The sequence below is a fragment of the Balaenoptera borealis genome (genome assembly GCF_965194805.1).
Source record: "Balaenoptera borealis genome assembly, chromosome: 5".
Classification (NCBI taxonomy): Eukaryota; Metazoa; Chordata; class Mammalia; order Artiodactyla; family Balaenopteridae; genus Balaenoptera; species Balaenoptera borealis.
Genome location: NC_138862.1, coordinates 40252572 through 40277775, shown reverse-complemented (window position 1 = coordinate 40277775; position 25204 = coordinate 40252572). Strand labels below are relative to the sequence as shown.

Here is a 25204-nt window from a genome sequence, read left to right as displayed (position 1 = left end):
ATAGGCTTAATAAGCATAAATGTTTATTTTAAAATTCACATATTAATAATTGTTAACATTTATAGAGAACTTATTAGTATTATCTCGATTTTATAGAAAAAGTAAACTGAGACACTGTAAGGTGAAGTTACTTTCCTGTCACTTCATAGCTATTAAGGTGTCAAGCTTGAGTTCAAGCCCAAATATTTTGGCTCCAAAATCTATCTACATGCTGAACTATTACTTTATTTCTCAACTCATGCAAAAATGTAGAAAAATTAAGAAAAAAGATTTCACTTCTATTACCTGGAGACAAATAGATTTGAGTATTATTTCCTAATAACATAACAGCATTTTTTCTGGGTTTATATATTTTTGTCAAAATGTGATTATTCTGTCAAAACTCAGTTTATTTTTAAAAAATAATTGTTTAGTTAATTGAAGAGAAGCTACAATGAATGAACCAAACTAACAAATGTTCCTCACCAAGACGTCTGCTATATTTTCTTTTATTACCTTAACTTGAAGTGGATTTTTCTTCTTATTTATCTGATAGTTTTCAATTTATGCTATAATTTTCTTTAGTATCTAAGCAATTATAAATGAACTCTACTGCAGCATTATTTACAACAGCCAAGATATGGAAGCAACTTAAGTGTCCATCAATAGATAAATGAATAAGATACAGTGTAAGTATACAGTGGAATATTACTCGGCCATAAAAAAGAATGAAATTGTGCCATTTGTGACAACATGGATGGACCAAGAGTGTATTATTCTAAGTGAAATAAGTCAGGCAGAGAGAGATAAATACTGTATGATTTCATTGAGATGTGAAATCTAAAAAACAAAACAAATGAACAAACATTACCAAACAGAAACAGAGTCATAAAACAGAGAAAAAACAGGTGGTTGCCAGAGGGGAGGTGAGTGGAGGGAGAGAAATAGGTGAGGGAGATTAAGAAGTACAAAGTTTCAGTTACAAAATAAATGTCACAGTTGTGAAATATATAGTATAGAGAATATAGTCAATAATTATGTAGTATCTTTGTATGGTGACAGATGACAACTAGACTTATCAACGTGATCATTTTGAAATGTATAGAAATATCAAATCACTATTTTCTATACCAGAAATTAACATAGTGTTGTAGGTCAATTATACTTCAAAAACAAATAAAACTCATAGAAAAAGAGACCAAATTTGTGGCTACTAGAGGTGGGGGTTAGGGGAAAGAGAAATTGGATGAAGGTAGTCAAAAGGTACAAACTTCCAGTTATAAGAAAAATAAATACTAGGGATGTAATGTACAACATGATAAAGATAATTCACTCTGCTGTATGTTATATATGAAAGTTGTTAAGAGTGTAAGTCCGAAGAGTTCTCATCATAAGGAAAAAATTTTTTTTGCTATTTCTTTAATATTGCATCTATATGGGATGATGGATGTTAAGTAAACTTGTTGTGGTAATCATTTCATTATATATATAAGTCAAATCATTATGTTGTGCACCTTAAACTTATACAGTGCTGTATATCAATTATATCTCAGTAGAAAAAGTTTTAAATAAATCAAATCTAGAAACATAATGCATACGCCAGCTTAAAATGTTAAGAGGAATTTTTTAAGGCTCCAAAATAACAAAAAACAACAAAAACAAAAAACCTCTAGACAAAAGAGAATTTTAAAACTTAAAATCATTAAGAAATGCACAAAGGAAAACATCAACATACTTAGTTCATGCACAAAAAATTATATATGTCAATATCCAATATAAATTTAAAAGACAAACAAGAAATTTTAAAAAATTTAATCATTAAATGATGGAAACAATGAAAATGAAACAATGACAATTAAAATTAATGTTTTAATATATTTAAAAAACACATACAAATTGATAATAAAAATCAATATTAAGTAAAAAGGCAAAACATAACATCTGTTATTAACAAAACAATAAATACATATAGCTAATATAAATATGAAAATATAGCATATTAGCAATAAAAATGCAAATTAAATTAATAAAATGCTATTGTCTTAAGTGACTAATAGAGCTAAGTGTTTAAAATTTAGTTTATTAATACCATTGAGAAAGCAACAAAAATGTAAGTTTTACTCTACTGAGGCTATTATGAAATTGCAGAACAGCATCAGTCACATTTTAAGGGTGTCTTCCCAGGTAGCAATCCATCCCTCATTGTCTACAAATGCCTGAGCGCTTCCAGTGCAACCCAATCCATTCACAAATGTGGACACAGGGAACCATGTTGTGCTTCTGGAACACAACAAAAGCCATGGCCAATCAGAATGTTTCTCTCATAAATGTAGACTGAGAAATGGCAAAATAATCTCTCTGGTTAAAAGCTTAAGGTGTGATCTGGAGATCTGTGAAGTGGCCATAGATGGACTCAACCTAGGTTGTGTTGTAGAGAGTTAAAAAGTGAGAGACACAGAGTAAGGGAGATAGGAGAGTCAGAGAGATGTGGCAGATGGCTTTCATTTCCTATTCAGTCCCTCCCTATGGCCTGACCTCTGTGAGATCCAAGAATCCTCTGTATCACCTAATAATAAACAATTATTTTTTGCTCAACTTGTTCCTGGTATTTGAAACCAAATCATAATAGAACAAATTGTTTGAAAAAGAAACTTGGAAGACAAGCCACAGACTGGGAAAAAATATTTGCCAATGACATATCTGATAATGGATTGTTATCCAAAATATACAAAGAACCCTTAAAATTCAACAATAAGAACAAACAGCAACCCAATTTAAAAATGGACAAACGATCTGAACATTTTACTGAAGAAGATATACAGATGGCAAATAAATATGAAGAGATGCTCAACATCACATGCCATCAGGGAATAGTAAATTAAGAAAACAATGAAATACTACTGCATACCTACTAGAATGATCACAATCCAAAATACTGACAACACTAAATGCTGAGGAGGACGTGGAAGCAACATGCACTCTCATTCACTGCTGGTGAGAATACAAAATAGTACAGCCACTTTGGAAAACAGTTTGTCAGTTTCTTACAAAACTAAACATATTCTTACTATACAATCCAGCAATCTTGCTCCTTGGTATTTATCCTAAAGAGCTGAAAACTTATGTCCACACAAAATCTTGCACACAGGTGTATACACCAGCCTTATTCAAAATCGCCAAAACTTGGAAGTAACAAGATGTCCTTCAGTAGGTGAATGGATGAACTGTGGTACATCCAAACAATGCAATATTATTCAGAGCTAAAAAGAAAGGAGCTACCAAACCCAAAAAAGATCTGGGGGAAACTTACATGCATATTACCAAGTGAAAGAAGCCAATGTGAAAAAGCTACATACTGTATGATTCCAACCACATGGCATTCTGGAAAAGGCAAAACTATGGAGACAGTCTAAAGATCAATGGTGCCAGGGGTTAGGAGGAAGGGGAGAATGAATAGGCAGAGCAAGGGGAATTTTTAGAGCAGTGAAACTATCCTGTATGATACTACAATAGTTGATACAGGTCATTAAACATTTGTTCAAGCAAGTTGAATACACAGGAGTGAACTCTAATGTAAACCGTGGACTTTGGATGATAATGATGTATCATTGCAGTTTCATTAATTGTAACAAATGTATCACTCTGGTGCAGATGTGAGGTGGACCGTGCATGTGTCGGAGCAGAGTACATATAGGAACTCTTAGTACTTTCTGCTCAGTTTTGCTGTGAACCTAAAACTGCTCTAAAAAAAAAGTCCTTCGTTTTTAAAGCAATTTAAGAATGTTTTCAAGAACTTTAAAAATATCATAAGGCAAACTCATAATCCCACTTCTAAGAACCCATCATAAGGAGGGATATTCAAAACAATCCTATAGATAAATTGTAAAAATGCATTGTGTAAAAAAAACATTTTGGACAAAGAGTTAATTGCATTGTTATTTATAAAAGTGAAAAGCAAAAAGCAATACAAACACCCAACAATAAACGGCTAAATTGTAATAGAGTAATATAGTTCAATACTATGCAAAAGCAAAACTGTGTACAAAAGCTGATTTAAAAATCTGATAAATTAATAATTTACAGTGCTAAGTAAAGATTATAATGGGAACATCTACTTCCTGGCTTTACACAATTTTAACTATAACAGTCTGGTTTCCACTTCACAGCAAAATTAGTTAACATTTTTTAAACCATTATTAAGGAAATTATGTCTAAAATTGCAATTTTAGAATTTTAGATGGCAAATACTGGTGAAGTTCTTTGTTGCTGTTCCAGGCAAATTTTACAGTGCTCCTCTTTATCATTTGGTTGATATACTTTACTGACATATTCCAATGACTCAAACTATAGCAAAATTATTAGGGGCAATTTTCAAGTGCTATTCTCTCTAAATATCATTTAGTTTATTTTTAAAATTATTTGATGCCCTATAAACTTTTAATTTAATTTTCTTAGCAAATCTCTTTATAAAAAAATTCTTTATAAACACATCAAAAAATTCTTTTTTGTATATGTGAAGTCTGAAAATTACAAGAATTCTGCAAAAGTAAAATAAATACTTTTGATTACCTGTAACCTTCTTCTCTCATTAGAGAAGACTAATGGAGCTTCAAAGAGAATTCAGAATGGAAAATATGTCATTTTTACAATAAATATTTTCAGGCAATATCTAATGATTTGGGCAACCTTATAGCATGTTTTTTTCTACAAAATATTAACTGGTTAATGACAAGCGTTCAAATTTCAAGTTTCGGAAAGTGTATTCTCATCAATATCAACATTAAATTTAGCACAAAGCAACCAATTCCAAGGTAAATATTCTATAATATATAATTTCAAAAATATCTAATGGAGTATAAGTCCTTGCTTATGTCAGTAATATCTATGCCTGTCAGGTTACTTCTGGTCCCTATATTATCCCTAGTATACATGATAAAGACAGTATTGCATTCATTCATTTATATGTAGAGATCATGATCATTGTGAAATCATTATACTGATAATCATCTTTGAATCAATTGTTTAAAGTATATTATTTTTTCATAGTCTTATAATGTCAATATATTTTGTGTGGAAAGTTTGCACCCAGTGCAGGTTCTGGAGCGGAATGGCAAAGATCAGAGGCTCTGGCACAATCAAGGTTAGTGGGAATGGTACAGATCTCACAAAGATGTGACATTTGCTGACATAACTGTAGAAAGTGACTAGAATAGTGTTGACATCTAGTAAGAGCTCACTAAGTGTATGTTCTTGTTGAATAAATTGAAACCAAGGGAGAGATACTATCACTAATGTTCATCTTCTCTACAAATTACTACAATTTTATTTAATATTTTATCATTTTCTATTTGTGATATAGTAAAAATTCAATTGTTTTTATAGTTTTTCAGAATTATATTGAGTGTGAATCACTAGTTGGCAATATATTCATTCTCACATTTAGTCTTTTATGCTTCTTTCAATTTAAACTTAAAAATTCTGCTTCTTAAAATTATGTAGCGTGTACTTCTCTTGTTTTGTTATTTTTCAGATTTAATGAGGTTATGAAAAAAAAGAAAAAATCTCATATGTATAAATTTATCATTTTGTTAGTAGCAAAAATACACCTAGTGTTTTTCAAATCATTGTAGTGTTATTTCTTTGAGGGACACTTTTTTTTTTTTTTTAAGTTCTTGATTCCTTTCTAAAAGGTCTGAATTACTGAAGTTGTCAAATAAAGTTTCACATTTCTCCTTTGCCTTCAGTCTGTACCCAAGAACCAGCTTCCCCTCTTGGGCATGGATTATGTTTGGGTAAGAAGGAAGACTGTCCAGATTGACGAAGCAATACCCCTGGGAAAAGACGATTAACATGTATAAAGGGATTTCCCTGCAGTATAAATACCAGCACGCGCCCTCCCGGTGCTCAGAGCCTCCCTGATGTATATATGCAGGTAGTGAGATTTGAAACGGCCCTTTGAGATGGTGATATAATAAAACTCTGACTTGAGGAGCAGCACTTCTCCTCATTTTTCTGCTCTTTTGTGGGGATGAGTTGCCAACCTTTTACTTCGGCTGATACCTTTATACCTCTGAATTCTGAGTCTTCTGCAACTCTGCCTCTGATAATGCATCACAGCGCTGCCGAGTGCCTACCTGTCTCCAACCACGCCACCAACGTGATGTCCACAGGTACTGACTCCAATAACCATCTACGTGTGGCTGGGCCTAAAATGTCAGGGTGGACGCTTTGAATCTTGTTAGTTTAGAATCTCATTGCTTCTTTTATTTTCATTGGTGTTAAGTTAAATATTCAGGATATCGAAGAGGTCAAAATGCCTAAGAAAATTTTCAAGAAATATTAGTAAGTGTAGTAATTTCTATTATTGTTGGTTTTATTATAGAAGAGATCTGTTTTCTATATAAGTAAACAGTGAGTCTGAAAACCATTTTTATGTAGACATGTATGGATAAAGAGCAAAGCTAGAGAAATAGTGTAAAATAATTTAAAAGGTGTTATTTCTTTATCTAAGAGATTTATTTGGTTTTTAGATTACATTTACTACCATGTCTAAAAACAGTCATACACCTCACAGGAAACACAACTGAATGATTCCCAATACCAACAACAATGGGTTTCAAAGAATAAAATAATTAGGTGTTTAAATACACTTACATTTTTAGCATAATTAAAAACTCAGAAATCAAATCTAGAGGCAATATAATATTTAGAGCCCATAGACTGAGTTGAATTTTCTCAAAATTGAGTTCTGAAGAGACTTCAAAGTTTTTATATTTTCTTATATAACTTTCTTAAATGAAAATTAAACTTGAGAATTCAAATATATCTGTCTCAAACACAACCAAGCAAATAAGTATATTTTGTTAATGTGTCCATTTTTTATGCAGTAACAAAGTGTTTTGAAGTTGATTTATAAACAGTCTTGAGTAAATGTCTTCTGTTTAACAGCACTTTCCACTTGTTTTAAAAGCAATCTAAATATGAACTAAATTTTATACATTTAAAAATCAAAATTTGAGTTGATACATTTATATGCTGATTTAAAGTATTTTAGCCTTATCTTTTGTTATAATTAAGCAGCTTTCAAACTTATAGGTAAGTTTGGCATTAATCTTCAGCTGAATTTTAAAGTATCTAGAGATCATATATTTAGACTTTGGGAAAATTATTAATGTAGTGATTTCTTTATCTACTAAAGATTCTCAGAATTTAATTTAAAATGTACTAATGAAAATATCCTCAAACATATTTTTTGGAAAATGTAATAAAGTATTTTTATCAAAGAGGTGTGGTATAAATAAATTTAAACAATTATCACATAGCTAATTGTATATTTTACATTATAGGCATTTATATAGGTTGGTGATGAGAAGGATAATGCATTGTTTGCTTAATCTACTGTGTGTGGATAGTATTTGGCTAGAATAAAAGTAAAATTTGGAATTGAGGTTAAAATTAAGTGAGTTTAGGTCAAAACCCTATTTATTTATTTAAAAATAAGCAAATAATGTATAAATAAATAATTTATATATAATTTATAAATATTATTTATAGCTAATTCATAAATAATTATAAATAATAATGTATAAATAAATAATTTAAAAATAAATAAATAATGTACTTAGTAAGTTAGCCTACCCTTTTACACTACTTCCCCAAATCAGACAAACAAAAGGTATTTAAACCTTGGAAGTAAAAAAATTCATAATCAGAAAAGTGACCTAACGTGTTTTAAATAACAATAACATTGATTTTTATAATTTTTCCATCAAATTGTAATCATATACATCTAATTGTCTAAGTAAGGAATTAAAAATAGTGATTATAATGAGAAGAGCACTTAGATATTGAATACGTTTCATGTTCATTTGTTTAATTTTGGAATGCACAGTAATCATTTTAAAGTAAAATGACTTCAGTTCTCTGTGTCAGTTGTAAAATGAAAATTTATGCAGATATTTTAAAGTATTAAAAATTGAGTTATAGTTAGAGAAAATATGTTTTACCTTCCGAAGAAATTTTGTCTTTAATTGGTAGACCATATATTTTCAAAGGATTCTAAATCTATTCTTTATAATATCTCATATTATTCAAGAAGATACAATTTTATTTATGAAAATCCACCACTACATTCAGGATATCATGAAAAAAAAGAGAAAATAAAATACATAAGAAAACGTTGGCTAGTGATTTTATTGTCAGTAGTCCACTGTGATTCATGTTTAAAGCTTGATAAAAGTTTAGTAATTCTAATTTATAATACTTTCAACATACACATTAATTCAATGAAACCTATAACTATTTATAAATGAGGTTAAGTTTATATGCTAGGTTCAACCTTTATAAACCTCAAGTTACTCAACAATCAATGAACTTATTTTTTGACCAGCTTCATCATTAGAATTGTTGAATTAATTGTGTGCCTGAAGAAAACGTACAACCTCATGATTTCAACACCAGCCTAAATACATTGTACATTGTCGCAGGCTTTTCATAAGCCTCTGAACTTAGTGGGGTTTTTATTATTATATCCAATAAAAGGCTAGTGACTCTGCCATTTCCTCTTTGATGGAAACAATTTGTTAGGTGAATAAGCAGAAGTAAAGACTGATCAGGAGTTGATTTCTGTATTCATTGCTCCAGAAAAAGACCACTGTATTATACTATGTTATACAAGAATTTTAAGAAACTATCCTCTCGTCAGTTCTTTGCAATGTCTATATTGGGTGGAACCTGCGAGAATTCGGCTACTTCCAATTAGCCAAGTTTCAAACTGGTCAATCACCCCAACACAGAGCACAGGATATAATTAATGAAGGTTCTAGTCCACTTTGATGATTCATGATCTCATTATTTGAGACAAATTTCAACCCCTAGTTTTAACCTACTCATCAGAGAACCGCCCCCAAATGAGAACAAATTATTGGCATATAACTTTAAGAATAGCTTAAACGTGTACTTTTGAAATGAAACGAATGTGTCTTGAATACTCGTACATTTTCTTACCAGTCCCGTCTATTTTGTCTTTGATCCAAACTCCTAAATGTTTGTGCACATATTTCTTGGTGACAACATTGGGAACCACAGCAACAGGACTTCATTATTCTGTTCCTTCCTGTCATTATGGAAACCAGTCATCGACCTATGGAGTGATGGCAGGTAAGAAAAATTGTCTTTACATATAAGATTGAGTTTGGGGACACTTGGATGGATTTCCTGGGTCTGAGGGAATCTTGACCAGAGTATATCATGAATTTCAGATCTCTTAACCTTGGAAATGCTGGTAAAACCACCGCTTATTGAAATGTTCTCTGATCTGTAATGTCTTCAGAGACCATAATAGTTATACCTGATTGCCCCTATTCTACACACCTCTGAACTGCTATGCTTCTTAACTCTTGTGTTTGCTTTGTATGATTTTTATTTTAATTCTCTACTGCCAAACTGCTCATTGTCACTTGTTTATGCCATTAGTGGGCTTGCCTACGTAATAATAAGGTAGCCGCGAGCCTTATGTGTCTATTTAAATTTAGATGTAAATTAAATAAAATATGTAAATAAAATAAGGTCAAATTTAAAATTCAGTTCCTCAGTGGCACTAGGCATATTTCAAGTGCTCAGTAACCTTACGTGGCTACCAAAGCAGATGGACCAACTTACAGAGCATCTTCCTCATCACAATATTTCTTCTGGCCATTTGGTCCATAAAGATAAATAAGACATTGAAGGCTAAGAGTGATTTGCAGCTGCTTTAGCAATAGTTGAGTCTTCGGCAGCCCTGTCTGAGATGCTTCTGAGTCTTAGATGAGATTGAAATAGTTGAAGTTACATATCTTTTTTCCCTTTGGATAAGTAAAGCATCACTAGATCAAGATAAACTACTTGTTTATTGACACTTGCATGAAGATATTGATAGCACATTTCTTAAGGAAAAGAAAATATGACCTAAGAGATCCACTCATTACAAAATTTATGACTTAATTTTAGGATATGGCCATAGAAACAATTTTGCTGGGCACAGAAGTTTTTTTGGGTATCCCTTAATCTTTTATATTTATTTCTGCAACAGGGAGAGAAATACTGTGGGTAACAATAAACTACCAAGGATCTATGGGAGAATGTGAGTGTGTGTGTGTGTGTGCACACTTGTGTGATATTGAGAAACTCTGGATAGAGAAATCACATATTAGGGAAATCTTGTGTTTTGTTATCCAGAGTAGGTAATAAAAAATCAAATATGGATTTATGCTTATACATTTGAAATAAAATTGAACAAAGAATTTAGTTCACCAACCTTTAATTTCTCAGAATTTCTCTTTTTGACTCAATAAAACATTAAAACTTTAAAATAAAATATTCCAGAACAAATTAGCTTCTTTTACCTTCTATTAGGCAGCATTCTGAATAAACTAGTATCCTCACCTTTATATAAAATGAAAACTGATGTTCTTAATGGTTACCTGTAAATCCTAATGTCTCTCTTTAATAAGTAAGAAATAAAGAAAGCCATATTTTTTCTTCCTCTTTGAAAACAGATCATTTATGATTCATATACGTAGTAGTTAATCAGTATTCACGGTTAATGAGAACAGCCCTCGATGATGAACTACTTTCATTATAAAATAGAATAATATGCATTTAGCCACTAGAGGTGCAGGCAGAATGCTTTCTGTGGCCTCCACCACATTTTGATTATGGAGACTGGAAATAACAAGCTCATGGCCACGTGCTGCCCTTTCTTGGAGGAAAAAGGCCTTGCTCTTCCTTCACAGTAAGTCCCAGGAACCCCAGTACAACTATAGGCGCCCTCTATACCCAGCAAGTGGCAGGAATGGATTGAGGTTGGCACAAAGATAAAACCAGCCACAGACCAAATACTTTTAGACTGTTTTTGCTACCACCTCCCTCTCACCAGATCTAGGCCAGTGTCTGCGGAGTTCACAGCTGACCTGAGAAATCTAACACCCTTCCAATTTCCAGGATTGGAGAGAACAGGCCCAGGTTCACACTGGGAGTCCACAGGCAGCTCAGATTGTGCTGGTACAAGTTTCCCTGGAAGGCTCAGCAAACTCTCTTCCTCATTAAAAGCTGAAAAGGAGAGACCCCTGGAAAAGCCCTTTAAAATGATTCAAAGCCTGGGTTAGTGACAATCACGAGAAAAATTGCCCTAAGATTTGGAGGTATTGCTGTAGTCTTAAACCAAAATTAAATATATTTTGTCACTGAAAGAAAAATTCACCATAGCAAGCATAGAGATTATATTTGAATATTTTTTGAGAGGGATATCATTAAAATGTGGTGTGCTTTATAATTTGTTACAATGTCACTATTTTGACATATATTTGGTAATTAGCCTTTGCATCATGGCCGATTAAATCGCAGAGAATCTGAACCTTTCTGCCGTCATCCCCATAGAAGCTACACCAATTGAGTTGTAAAACACAAGATTTCAGAAGTATTCAGGAATTCAGAAAAGGTATAAAAAACACAAGAGAAACCTGGCAATGTCATTTGAATTTTCTGAGAAGTCTCAAGGCGTTCATCAAATCAGCTGCTTCCACACGATCCACAGAAGCGTCTAATCATCAACAACAAAGACAGATTCATTGTCACATACTCCATATAAAAGTGAAGCTGCAGAAAGAACAATATTTCAAAGGGTGTGAAATTGGCTTTATTTGAATATGGTTATTTTGTCACTGTACTCTGCTGCTTACATTTAGTTTGAGCATTTCATTAAATTAATAACCCATCAGAAGACAAGAGCTATAGCTAAATATTTTGTTAAGGTTGGTAGGGAGGACTCTAATGATCAGATGTATCCCCTGTGCTTCATAGCCCAGGTGTGGGCATACCAAAGAGAATGACTGATTGGATGAAATGAATTAGCCACACCAGGAGCTAATGACAAACCTTGCTCAAGTCAGCATCTCCAAGTGTCAGTCTCTTCATATCCAAGTTGCAGTGGGTACCACAGGTCTATCAGAGTTGAGTTGTGGCAACTTTGTACCAACTCAACCTGGCTTTCTCCTTGATCTTCTCTTCAGATACATTCTCAGTTAAATTTCTTCTTCTGTCTCCTTTCTCCTGAGAACTTAGATAATTCAACAGCCTACAGTATAGATAATAGGAAACAGGGAATTATAAATGCTATTCAAAAATCTCTTCTGGAAAAACACAAAAGAAAACAAAATAACAACAAAAACTCTTCAAAACTCTGATTCCTGGGTATCTGACATTGTGTCTGTTCTCCAGTTTCTAAAGCTGGGTCAAAGTTAGAAAACAAGCTTAATGAGCTGCGTACTTTGTCCACTGTCCTGTGGAAACTGGGCAAATCAGCTACATGGTAATGATTGCTAAATCCAGCAAGGTTATGACATAATGGCCACCCAAGATGTGCTGTAAGAGTCTTTGCTTAAAAATTAATTTTATCAGGAAAGCAAAATAGCTGATATTGGGGAATTAATCAAGAAGATGGATGTTCTTTTCTTATGAGAAGTGGATAATAAGAGAAAAGATTAGTATGGCTGCAAGTGCCCTTTCCACCTGGGCTAAGGCAAAGGGTAACAGAAATCTGTGTGACAGTGACATAGAGAAATAGTCTACTTTGGAGCCCATCTCTTCATTCTTGTCTTTTTTTTTTTTTTTTTCTGTTTCATTTCTGTCTTTTTTTGTTTTATTTAGTCTTACATTTCCCTAACTTATTCTGGTTGTGTTGACACTAAGGGAAGGAGTAATTCTGACCATCTTTTGCCTCTGGATCATGAAAGGACTTTCAGTAGCACTGACACTATGTATTTTCCCTAAATTTTGTAGCCTCTGTCTCAACTACACAACTCGGTGATTGTAAAGCAGCCACAGGCAATATTTAAATAAACAGGCATGCCTATGCTCCAAATCAACGTAATTTATAAAACCAGGCAGAGGACCCTGTTGTACCTGAATAGGATGTACAAATGCACAAAAGAGAAAAAAAATCACAATTCAAATTTATGATTTGTTTCACGTTGTCATGCATGAGGACAAAAAAAAAAAAGACATGGAACTATTCAAATGCACTTTGCTGTGCATGTCTACAGCAAGGTGGGAGTATTTCACCGTGTCCCTCTGCTTCCCCTGTTTGTTCTTTTAAAGCTTTATAACCTCAGAGATGTTGTCAGTTAGCATCTGGCTGAGCCCCATGATGCAGAAGAGCCCCCTGCCCTGTATCACAGAACCTTGAGCCAGGTCCCAAGGCAAGACCATGGCCTCCCCGTCACCTACTTTAAAAGACTCACCTCTGTTCCTCTCCCTCCTCCGCCACCCAGAAGTACATGCAGAGCAGTTCAGAAAGGCTGTGGTGGATTAATCTGCAGTGTGAAAATACATCTTGGGCTGTAAAGAATGTACAAACACTTCCAAGCTATTTAGGTGTGCGCTTGTTCTAGGCTTATAGACAATTTTGCTTTAGCAATGTTTTGGAAATGGTTCATGAAACTTCTGCTGGACACGACTCACTGCATCTTATTCTCCTCCTCCCCAACCTGACTTTTCAATAATCCAGGCTTTAGAAAAAAATTTTAAATATCTTGTCATGTATACCATACCAATCACTCCCCATTTTTCCCCAAATATAGGTTCATATGATAGAAACCACAGGTTGTTTGGCTGTGCTTGTGACTGTCATGAATTTCTGTTTAAGGTTAGTTCCAGGAAAACCATGTCCTTGCAGATAATTGTGGATACTTTCAATTAACAAAAAATAAAAGCATGTCACACATTGTGCTTTCCTTTTTCCTCTGGATGCCAGACTTTTGAACATGGTATTTCCTGTGTACTTTTTATGGACTCATGTTCAAATTTATTTGCTAAATGTGCATTTCTCCAGAGTATTTATAATGTATAAACTAGCTTTAAAATTTTCCAGAAATAGAGATGGCACACTTCCAATATTTTATTAAATAAATATAATACTTTTGTCTGAAAGCGTTTGTTTAATGTAGCCAAATATGTTTAAGATGCAGAAATCTTTAAAGTCATTTGATTTCCCTGAGTACAGACTACCTGAAAAATGAACTGATTATTTTGATTTGGTTTACTGCAATGTTCATTGGACTTCACTTCTAGTTTCAACTGTGTAGTGAATTCATCATAGCACCCAAGGAGAGTTATTTAACTTGTTTTTATTCAAATTTTAAATTGCGGGTAAAAAATACATATCTTTTCTACTTCATTTGTTTATATAAGGATAAGAAGATGACAAATGTAAAATGAACACAGCACGGAGATTTGTAGCAGTACGACTATTATCAGCAAGAAAAATTGAAAAGAGTGATCAAGATTGCTAACAAATTCAGACCTTTCTGCATCTCATGTAAACGATATGCAACAAATTACTTATGTGAAATAAAAATAATTTGACACAGATTACATGAGTTATCCAAAGTGCCTTAAAATACATTAAATATGCAAAATAAAACAGCAGCCTGATTTGTCTCTCTGTTTTTACTGTTTCTCAGAGTATTTCATCATTAAGTGTATTAAGTGGCATTTGCTCTTTCTGAATGATGAAAGAAGTGAAGAGTTTTTCATATGTGTAAGATTCAACTCTGAAAGCAAAGCAAAAGAAGTCTTGAGATAAATATTAAGTAAATGTTAAAATAAAAGTGATCAGTTTTCTTTTTTATATATTAGTCTTTTACTTCAACTAGCAGAAATCTAAAACTAATAGAAAGCTAAAAATGAACCCCAAAGGTAATAAACATTAACAAATTGAGTTATGTAATAAATTAAAAATTGATATTTAAAAAAAATAAAACTGGATAATTTTGATTTTTAGAAGTAACATTAATTGCTCTAGACAGGAATAGTTTCTTTTGTATATTTTTTACATCTGTGAAACGGCTAAATTTATTTTTTGCTGTTTTGTTTAATTTCTCACTTGTATGTGTATTTTGCTTCAGAAAAGTAATATAGTCTACTGGATAAGGGTACACTATATAATTACATATTCTCATGTAAATAATATAAGCCAACAATTTGCTGACTTACACTATTCTTTGCTCATTACGTGTTGCTATATTAACGTAAGCTTTATATATTCTGGCAAAATACACTATTACTCATGTCTGACTTGTGAATGTATTTATAGAGAACTTATAGGTAGCATAAACTCGATGTATTTTTTCAGTGAGTTTCTAAGAATGATTACTGCAGGTATTCTGTAGTCATTTATTTTTAGTTTAAATACTTATTTGTACTCACAAGAAAGATTATTAATTATTGCATATTTTATTTACATCAAAATGTCTTGGTTATACAGGTGTCATTTAATATAAATTAAAGTTAAACCTCTATGAATAAAAATGTAAAGTACTGATGAAGAAAACAGAAATAAAATGTGTGGGAATTTGGCTTATACCATCCTCTCACCCACGCTCCACGACTGAGGCAGACTCTTCTTTCCAAATGAAGAATGAAATCTAGAAGCAATTAAAAAATTAAATCTTTTAGTTTTCTGTGATTTATTTAACTCACTAAATGGATTCAATGCTTCATCATTTATGGGTGATTACCTATCATATCTAGAACTGCACCCTTCCTTGCCACTTATTTTTGCTTCCTAAATAATTGTCAGGAAGTGATTCCATTATATTTTATACTTTTCAAGAACTCTTGTTGCTAACTTTTTAATAGAACTTCAAAAATTACTTTTTGTTAATGTCTGTCTCTTGTTAACGTCGAATCTATTTAAACATATTAATGTATTTTGTGTTCTCGTAATTTTCTTTTTACCTGACCTTACTAAATTAAGCATTTACTGAAAAAACAGTGGGGTTTCTTAATAATGTAAAATCAATTTTTCAATCCTACGAAAACTTCCCAGCATAGCCCTTAACCACGTGGCTTGATTATAACAAACATCATAGATTATTTGTTCAATGAATTAAGAAAACAGAGATGAATATGTACATTCTGGTTAAAGTTGAACCTCAGATTCCCAGGAATAGATGTCTTTTAAGAGAAAAAAATGATGGAAAACTCACACTTCTGTGAAATTTGCTTATTTCTATTTTAATTATTTGTAAGACCCTGCTTCTTTCCTTTGGCTTTGCATTATCTTTGTTTTTGCTGCTTCCAGGAAGGTGGAAAATAAATCATTGCATTTATACTAAGCTACTCTTCTATTTCAGAAGACTGAATGTCAGGTAACCTTTCAGAATTGAGACTGGCTGTCACAGAATAATCTTATGGGCCAAACTCTTGCATGTATAGAAATGGGGGATAATTACAAACGGTCCTTTCCTTTTCTTGCTGTTACAGGGAGCTTAGCCCCTTGTCTTTATAAGTTTCCCGACCACACCTTGAGTCATGGCTTTCCTCCCATGCACCAGCCTCTCCTGGCAGAGGACCTCACAGCCGCTGATTTCAAGCAGGAGCTCAGGCGGAAAAGCAAGTTGGCTGAAGAGCCAATAGACATGGATTCTCCAGAAATCCGAGAACTTGAAAAGTTTGCCAATGAATTTAAAGTGAGAAGAATTAAACTAGGTATGTGCTTGTTATGAGCAGTGGGGCACACAACCTGCTCTGCAAATTCTTACTCTGTTACTGTTCAGTCTCTGACACTCTGCTCAAAAGTCCAAGACAGTTCTCATTCTACATCTCTACTGTGGATGTAAGTTACTCGAATGATGACAAACCTACAAAAACCTTCATTTCCCTGTAAATTCTTAGTAGCCAAAATACATAGATTTCTAAATTAATGGTACTCTTTTTCAGAGATAAGTTTTGAAGTGCCTTTTTTACCTATATTTTATTTGAAGAGATACCTTTGTATGATTCAAAGGCTAAAAAAGTATAAGTGAAATCTATCCCTTCTGCTTGTTTTTCCTGTTTATCAGTGTTATGTGGCCTTCCAGAGATATTTTATGCATATACATATAAGCAGATACATATATTTCTTCATACAGATTTTTTTTCACTTAACTATTTGTTTTGGAGAGCTTTCAATATTAGTTTTTTAGAGAGCTTTCTGTAATGCATCTGCCAATTTCCATTTTATGAATATACTACCAGTCTCCTGCTGATGGAATTTATATGGCCTTCAATCTTATGCTACTGAAAACAATACCACAATAATTAACTTCATAAATGTCATTTTGCACCTATATAAATACATGTGAAGGGAAAGTGTTAAAAGCAAAATTTCTTTTCTTTTTTTTTTTTTTTTTTAAAGATTTATTTATTGATTGATTGATTACTATGTTGGGTCTTCGTTTCTGTGCTAGGGCTTCCTGTAGTTGCGGCAAGCGGGGGCTACTCTTCATCGCGGTGCGCGGGCCTCTCACTATTGTGGCCTCTTTTGTTGCGGAGCACAGGCTCCAGACGCGCAGGCTCAGTAGTTGTGGCTCACGGGCCTAGTTGCTCCGTGGCATGTGGGATCTTCCCAGGCCAGGGCGCGAACCCGTGTCCCCTGCATTAGCAGGCAGATTCTCAACCACTGCGCCACCAGGAAAGCCCAAAGCAAAATTTCTTGATCAAAGAGTATGTGTGTTTGTAATCTCGATAGATGTCAAATTGGTCTCTGTGGAAGTTGTACCAAATTTTACTACCACCATGGGTGTCTCTTTTGCCACCCTTCAGAATATGAGCTCCATGAAGGCAGGAGTTTTTTGTACTTTGTTTTTTGTTTATTTATTTCTTTTTTGTTTTCTCCTTAGGGGCATATCCTCAGCACTTAGAACAGTGACTGGCACATAGAATAAAAAAATAGTTGTTGAAGGAAAAAGATGCTATTAAATCTTTTGGATCTTTGCAAATCAGATAGGTCAAAGTGGTGCCTCATGGTAGTTTCATTTTGAATTTCTCTTATTATGAGTGAAGAGTGAAATGTTCTTTCATGTGTTTGACAGTCATTTGTAATTCCTTTTCTGTGAACTGTCTGTTCATAGCCTTTGCTCACTTTCTATTGAAAAGTGTTTTTAATGTAAATAACCATAATAATTAACCTTGATTTTAATGCATGAAATGTATTTTTTAATGGATTGAAATGATGGTGCAAACTTTTGCATTTGTGAAATGAGCCACTGGTAATTTTTAATGATATTTATTGATGGGCATCATATGTAATCATTTTATGCATACAGGTATATAGCCTTAGGCCCTGAATTAATATGTAGTAACTATTTGTCATAAACACAGCAATAGGCATCTTTATAACATTCATTTTCAATTTGCTATTTATATTGCTGTGAATGTTTCAAGTTCTATATTGATGGCTTATATCAACTTGTATTCTAAAAATGTTTGAGACAATCTATGAGAACTTTTTTGCCTGGAGATAGAAGCATTACTGAATGATATCATAAATATGCTTGGAGGTATACATAAAATATTGTGTGATCAAAGTCTCATAATAAACATGTTTTTAGGGAAAGTAAACACAATTCTTAGTTTTAGGGAAAGTAAACACAACTCTTAGTTTTATCTTCAACATGTTGAATTTTTCACTCTTAAAGTTGAGATAGAAATATTTATGATATATCACCATGTATTTTATGCATTATATTTAATATACTATAGATTCTGAGTATATATCATCAGATGTTTAATAATAATGATTAAAAGAGAATTTTTAAAAGTCTTCTAAAGTGTTTATGACACATCTAACCAATCTGGCTAAATATTATGAATGGCAGATGTTCCTACCTGAACTCTTTTGACTTCTAAAAAAGTAATTTATTAACTAAAAGGAATTTTTTTTTGAAATACTGAACAATTCTACACTGAACCTTACTGTTATTCTAAGTTGCCAACAAATATATGGTTAAAAGTGGTAATTAATAGTTGACAAAGATACACAAATTTGTACAATAATGGACCAAAATGAATGTTTCTTGAAAAACTGAAGTTAATGGCCTCTGTTGTTTTTTCACAGGATACACCCAAACAAATGTTGGGGAAGCCCTGGCAGCTGTGCATGGCTCTGAATTCAGTCAAACAACTATCTGCCGATTTGAAAACTTGCAGCTCAGCTTCAAAAATGCATGCAAACTGAAAGCAATATTATCCAAATGGCTGGAGGAAGCCGAGCAAGTAGGAGGTACAAAAGTTGTTTCTGGAGACTCAGTGATGTTCTAACCTGAAAACAATGCCTTCCCTTGGTTGGATTAATGCTAAAGTGAGAGGCTTGAAGTTTGGTTTGGGTTTGCTTTTTCTCTTTGACAAGAAAAATAAATATCTTGTTTCATCACACTAAAAAAAGCAAGGCCAGTGCGAGTATAGAAATAAGTTTACTGAGAATGTAAATTGTGAGAGAATAAACTGTATAAGGAAAGCCTCTAGACAATATGGCATAGGTGTGAAGTGGTAAAATGATTCTTTTTAACACAGCCAGATTGTTTTGCCTCTGGGCTATATACTGTAGTAATTATACATGAATCATTTTTATAACCTAATATAAGTGTAGCCAGAGCAGTTGCACACACAAGCAATTGCTAGATGAGCAATTTATTGTGATAAAATTATATTAATTATATTAATGTCAAGGCTGGATAAAGAGCAAGGTTTGAGAGCATTCAGAGCAAGTGTTCCAACTAAAAGTAGGGATAGGATTTAAACACAATTGTTTTCGCAAAGTTAATATTTATTTCTGTGTTAACATTTTAATCTAGGGCTTGTAATCTAAAATGATGTAGATCGCAAAACTTTAAAACAAAAATGTATGGTAATTTTATTTTGCATTGTTTTATAAAGAAAATTTAAATCCAAATCTGATAGTTAAAATAAAAAGACTTACTTTGTTTTTGGAATTATTCATCTTTTCCCCATCACAGCTTTATACAATGAGAAAGTGGGTGCAAATGAAAGAAAAAGGAAACGGAGAACAACTATCAGGTATACTTTTGAGATATTAAGAGTTACTGGAGAAGAAAAAGATATTTTACAAATGGAATGAGCATTTAAGCATAATATAGGTTCAATATAACATAAAAATGAATAGAGTCAATTGAGAAAATAAGATAGGTGAAAAAGCATAACATTTAATAAATTACTGGTGAGATAGAGCTGGAAATTTAAAATTTGATGAAAAATATGTATTGTTTGATTCAAGAACAATTTTACTCTGCAAGTTTTGGATAAAACAGAAACTGGACAATCACTTCTAAACAGAGTGACCATTTCTATTGTCCTTTTAGACATAAGTCTTGCTCTGGCAGTATGGTATCTTTGTTATTACAAATAACAAAACTAGTCATCAGTATTTTAGCTGCATAAAGTTCAAGGTAACTCCTTGCATTTCAAGCCAGAAAGATTGTTCATTGATCTTTTTGTAATTTCCATGAGGCTCACAGAGGAATTGCTAAAATACAGTTTTTGTTTTAGTGGGTTCATTTCATTTATTGTAAATAAATGATTTCTGGGAGACATTTAGAAATGCCCACAGAATTATTTCCTTCTCAGTAAGTCAGTGCCCTCTTGTGGCACAAAGTGGGATAAACAGAATGTCTGGGTCCCCCTACTTATTTCTTCCTGTGACTCTATAGGTAGCCTACGGAAGACTAGCAAGCATCCAAATGATCAACAAACTGCACATTTATCTTTGTTGAAGAGCTTTGAAGGTGTTTCCGGAGTCTTTAAATTTCCTTTTTATGTTAATATTTAGGAAATTCAACCTAACAGTTTTGATCTGCCGAAAACATCCCTAAAAATATACTATCTCCCTTTCTCTCCTGTCAACTCCCCACCTCCCAGTATTGCTGCTAAAGACGCTCTGGAGAGACACTTTGGAGAACAGAATAAACCTTCCTCTCAAGAGATCTTGCGGATGGCTGAAGAACTGAACTTGGAGAAAGAAGTAGTGAGGGTTTGGTTTTGCAACCGAAGGCAGAGAGAAAAACGGGTGAAAACAAGTCTGAATCAGAGTTTATTTACTATTTCTAAGGAGCATCTTGAATGCAGATAAGATTTCCTGTTGTGTAATAGCCAGTTTTTCTATTTTTCATTCCTTTCTCTTCTTCAGCCAAACTAAAAATTCGTTTTTTGGTTAGCTTCAAAAAAATCATATCAGTAACTTTTGCAGAAGCTTTTCTTTTCTACTTTAAAAATAAATATGACAATTTAAATTATATTGATGAATTATTCTCAGAAGCCACATTGTACTTTTTAAGCCAGAGACTAATAGGAATAAAACAGTGATTCTCTCTCTCAATATATCTCTCCCTCTCTTTACACACACAAACACACACACACACACACACACACATACACAGGGGAGTGGTCTTTTAGTTTAAAGGTTCCTTTTCCAAAGGCTGTGTATCTGCTTTTTAATATTTTAGTCAGTAATGTCACGTAAAGAATATCACCAGAGAAGATCCAATTAGAAAATTCCTTAACTGATGTCCTGCTTACCATCAGCTCTAATAGTTTGTTTGAACTAAACTTTTTTTTTTTATAAAGTTATTTTATTATTTATTTATTTATTTTTGGCTGCATTGGGTCTTTGTTGCTGTGTGCGGGCTTTCTCTAGTTAGGTGAGCGGGCTTCTCGTTGCAGTGGTTTCACTTGTTGCAGAGCACGGGCTCTAGGTGCACAGGCTTCAGTAGTTGTGGCACGTGGGCTAGGTAGTTGTGGCTTGCGGGCTCTAGAGCGTAGGCTCAGTAGTTGTGGCGCACGGGCTTAGTTGCTCCGCGGCATGTGGGATCTTCCCGGACCAGGGCTCGAACCCATGTCCCCTGCGTTGGCAGGCGGATTCTTAACGACTGCGCCACCAGGGAAGTCCTGAACTAAAAGTTTTGCACTTAAGAACCACAGGGGCCTTTGAATTTTATTATTGCATTTAGGAATAAATCTTAGAAGTGACACCTTTGAAGTTAACATTTAGGGCATAGAGCCCAAAGAAGTGTTTCAAAAGAAATTTGTAGAAATATTAATTTATGTTCTTTTTATTCTTCCCAGACATTAGCTTTTTTGATGTTTAGCTTTAGAAAATATGCTTTATTGATTCTTGAGCCCCACACTGCTATTTCTGTAAGCTGTAAAAATGCAAGGAAGATGTCTGGCTTGTTTGCTGTTATTTTTCCAGGGTCTGGGAAAGCCTATGCTCACAATGGGCATGCAGTCTTTGTTAAATGAACAAAGGGCTGTGCTCTTAACAATGGCTACGAACTTGAAGGGAGTCTAATTTAATAACATAACTTATTTTTGAAATCTCACAACCTAGAAAATCATCTGGGGTCCTATCAGAAAAGATGATCATTTTTTATGTAATTGGTTAGAATATGATTTATTATTAATAAAAAAGTTTGCTATATTGAGCTTTTCAATTCAGAGAGTTGTACCGTAAGGGACATATTTAATTTATAAGAATGTGCACTGTACAGCACAGGGAATATAGCCACTATTTTATAATAACTTTAAATGGAGTATAATCTGTAAAAATATTGAATCGCTATGTTGTACACCTGAAATTAACATAATATTGTAAATCAACTATACTTCAATTTAAAAAAAGAATGCACTTCTTTAAAACTTGTAGGCAGAAGTAGACTGTAATGTGATAGCACTATCAAATAATGACTTTGTTTTGCATTTTGAATGTCAATCTGCTGGCAATGTTTAACTTATTTTATGTAACAAAAATGGGAATTAGACTAAATTTTTATTATTTAGAATGCTTACTAAACTACACTGTCCTGTCTCTTGCTTTTTGTAATATTAATAAAGACCAAGCATTATACAGGTCATAATCTATGTAGATTATGTATGTCTGTGCACACATAATCAGCATTAATTGGATGGCTAGAAACTTTGATATATCATGAACAACAAAAAAAATTAGTTTTCATGGGATTGACATATATACACTGATATGTATAAAATAGATAACTAATGAGAACCTGCTGTATAGCACAGGGAACTCTACTTTGTGTCGCTGCATGGTAGAAACTAACACAACATTGTAAAACAACTATACCACAATAATAATAATTTAAAAAAACTAGTTTTCAGTGGCCTGATCATCCATGCTTAAGGACACATCTAGCACCCAGGAGGTGTTAAATAATATATATATTTAACTATATATTTAATATTTACTATATATATATAAGGCTTTTCTTATTTGAGAGTAAATTCCAAATTTTTCAGCTATGTGGATTTATAAGTACTTTCTCTTGATAATTCACCTGCTTAAAGCATACATTAGTTGGGGAAGTGATTCTTTAGTTTGCAAAAGGCAGGGCAAAATGTACATACATATATACACACCTAAAAATACATATATGCATGCCTTTGAAACTTGCAAATAGGAGCAAATGTAATGCAATATAAATCTAGAATAGTTTTTGCACTTAAAATCCAGACTTTTTGCACTTAAAATATGAAACTGCTGGGAATGTTTAATCTGACATTATATAGCAAAAACAAGCATGTGTACATGCTTAGTCATCATTACAGATGTATGTTTAGATCATATGATCAGACATTCATTTTAAAGGTCATTCTTTGCAACTTTAGATACAATTAGCATTGGAAACCAATTTTTCTCCCTAAAAATATTTTGAATCAATACTTAATATTGAAATAGCAATTCCTTAGTTATTTAGCTATTCATTGGTTGTAAATGCACTGGTATTTGCTATAAACTCATTTGTATAAATGAGTTTTGAGACTATATTTTCTAACTATATTGAGATAGAATTTTAACAGATACTGGCCTTTTTAAAAAAAATAGAAAATAATGTTAGTTAGAATCCTAAACTGCAATTAAACAAATGACAAATGTGATTTGCTGTGCAGTATCTATGTGTTCATACATTTGGGAATAAACGTCAAAAGCTGACTTTAGCCACACAGCCTTTCCATCTCATTTTTTGTGAGCTCTTCTGTGGTAAATCTTCAGGAATTCAGTAGAGTTCCACTAAAATGGAAAGTTCTGTTTGTCACTTACCTATTGGTATACTCAATTTTACCCTGTAGAGGTGGTTGAGAAACTCATTCATGTAATTTACCTTTCCATATCTAATGGTGGAAGTATTTATTTAAAGGAAAACTTTTCAGTGGTTGGGGACAGAGGGGGGTGTGTGTGTGTGTGTGTATGTGTGTGTGTGTGCGCGCGCACACGTGTAGCACGTCTTCAGGTTCTTAGGAGGATGGCGTGTGGGGGAGGAGGAAGTGTGTGTGCTGTTCCAGTAGCAGGGTACCTCACATCAGACTTCAGGATACTCAGGCTTCAATCCAATTGACTCTTGAAGGAACTAAGTTACAGGAATGGTCTTAAATACCTTTACGGGACTCAGCTTCTACAGAAAGGAAACTGGAAAGGTGATCTATTTTTTTGTAGCTGCAAAACCCTATTCATGTAGAGTAATGGCATCAAAGGAGAAGGTCATCACAGGTCTCTTTTCAGATCTGCACATACACTGTTTTAACATGGCAGTGTCTGAAATGGGGGTGCATGTTTAAATTGGGCCCAGTGGGATCAGGCCAGAAGCGTCGCTACTGGGCTAGTAAGGAATGCACATGTGGCCAAGGGGCAAGGGCAGGCTTCTCCTAAAGGCATTCATTACAAAGAATAAAATACACATCACTGTGCAGGTCAAATAACATAAAGCTCACAGGCTACTAGATTCCCCACTCTGGTCTACAAGGTCACTATCTTTTTAAAATTATTTTTAAAATTTATTTTATTGAAGTATAGTTGATTTTCAATGTTGTGTTAATTTCCTGAGCCCATTTCCACTATCCCTGCCATGACCAGGTGCTCCTCTCAGAGCACAGAGTACAGTCTGTGCAACACAGTCATCCGACAGATGGTCATTTTATGTTTTCTAAGATGAGTATTGACATTTCTGTACCACATTCTACTTCTCTGAGACTCAGCAATCTCCTCCATCCATGACTTTCACACCCAGTAATAGGATATGACATTGGGCTGCATCCCTTTCAGTAACAGAGAAATTGCTATACTCCTCTGCTCTCTTTCTGCTGGCAAACTTTTGTTTGACTACAGCTGTTAAAGAAATCCTTTTGCCAGAAGTAGGAAATGAGGGAAATCAACTTTAAAAAAAAAAAATCAGTATTTTCATTAAACTCAGTGTGTAAGAATCCTTGTTTCCTAATCTTAAGGGTCTAAAAGGAAGTTTTATTTTTAGCAAAGGATAGCGTAACATTACAAATTTATAGTGACTGTTCGTGAAAACTGCCACTAGAGCACTTTATAAATGTAGCCAAATCAGAATGACTC

At 33.4% G+C, this 25204-nt stretch overlaps 1 protein-coding gene and 2 long non-coding RNA genes across 5 annotated transcripts; 1 reads left to right on the top strand and 2 right to left on the bottom strand.

Moving 5' to 3' along the window:
* Positions 1 to 2039: 2039 nt before the first annotated feature.
* LOC309628916 lies at positions 2040 to 6184 on the bottom strand. The gene is made up of 2 exons (XR_014244780.1): positions 6114 to 6184; positions 2040 to 4586 (listed from the first exon to the last, which is right to left on the bottom strand). It is a non-coding gene; the product is annotated as an uncharacterized lncRNA (long non-coding RNA).
* On the top strand, positions 4579 to 24728 carry POU1F1 (POU class 1 homeobox 1). Of its 3 annotated transcripts, XM_082392459.1 has the most exons (7): positions 4579 to 5119; positions 5724 to 6149; positions 9067 to 9138; positions 16282 to 16506; positions 18896 to 19060; positions 19794 to 19854; positions 20713 to 24728. In XM_082392459.1, exons 2-7 carry the CDS (start codon positions 6008 to 6010, stop codon positions 20921 to 20923), a joined length of 876 nt encoding a protein of 291 aa, XP_082248585.1. In that variant the 5' UTR covers positions 4579 to 5119; positions 5724 to 6007; the 3' UTR covers positions 20924 to 24728. The 3 variants fall into 3 exon arrangements, with proteins under 3 accessions (XP_082248585.1, XP_082248584.1, XP_082248586.1); XM_082392458.1 differs by having other exon boundaries at positions 4579 to 6149; XM_082392460.1 differs by having other exon boundaries at positions 4579 to 6149; positions 8989 to 9138.
* Positions 10020 to 16286, bottom strand: LOC309628920. Its single transcript, XR_014244784.1, has 2 exons — positions 11893 to 16286; positions 10020 to 11613 (listed from the first exon to the last, which is right to left on the bottom strand). It is a non-coding gene; the product is annotated as an uncharacterized lncRNA (long non-coding RNA).
* Positions 24729 to 25204: the final 476 nt, after the last annotated feature.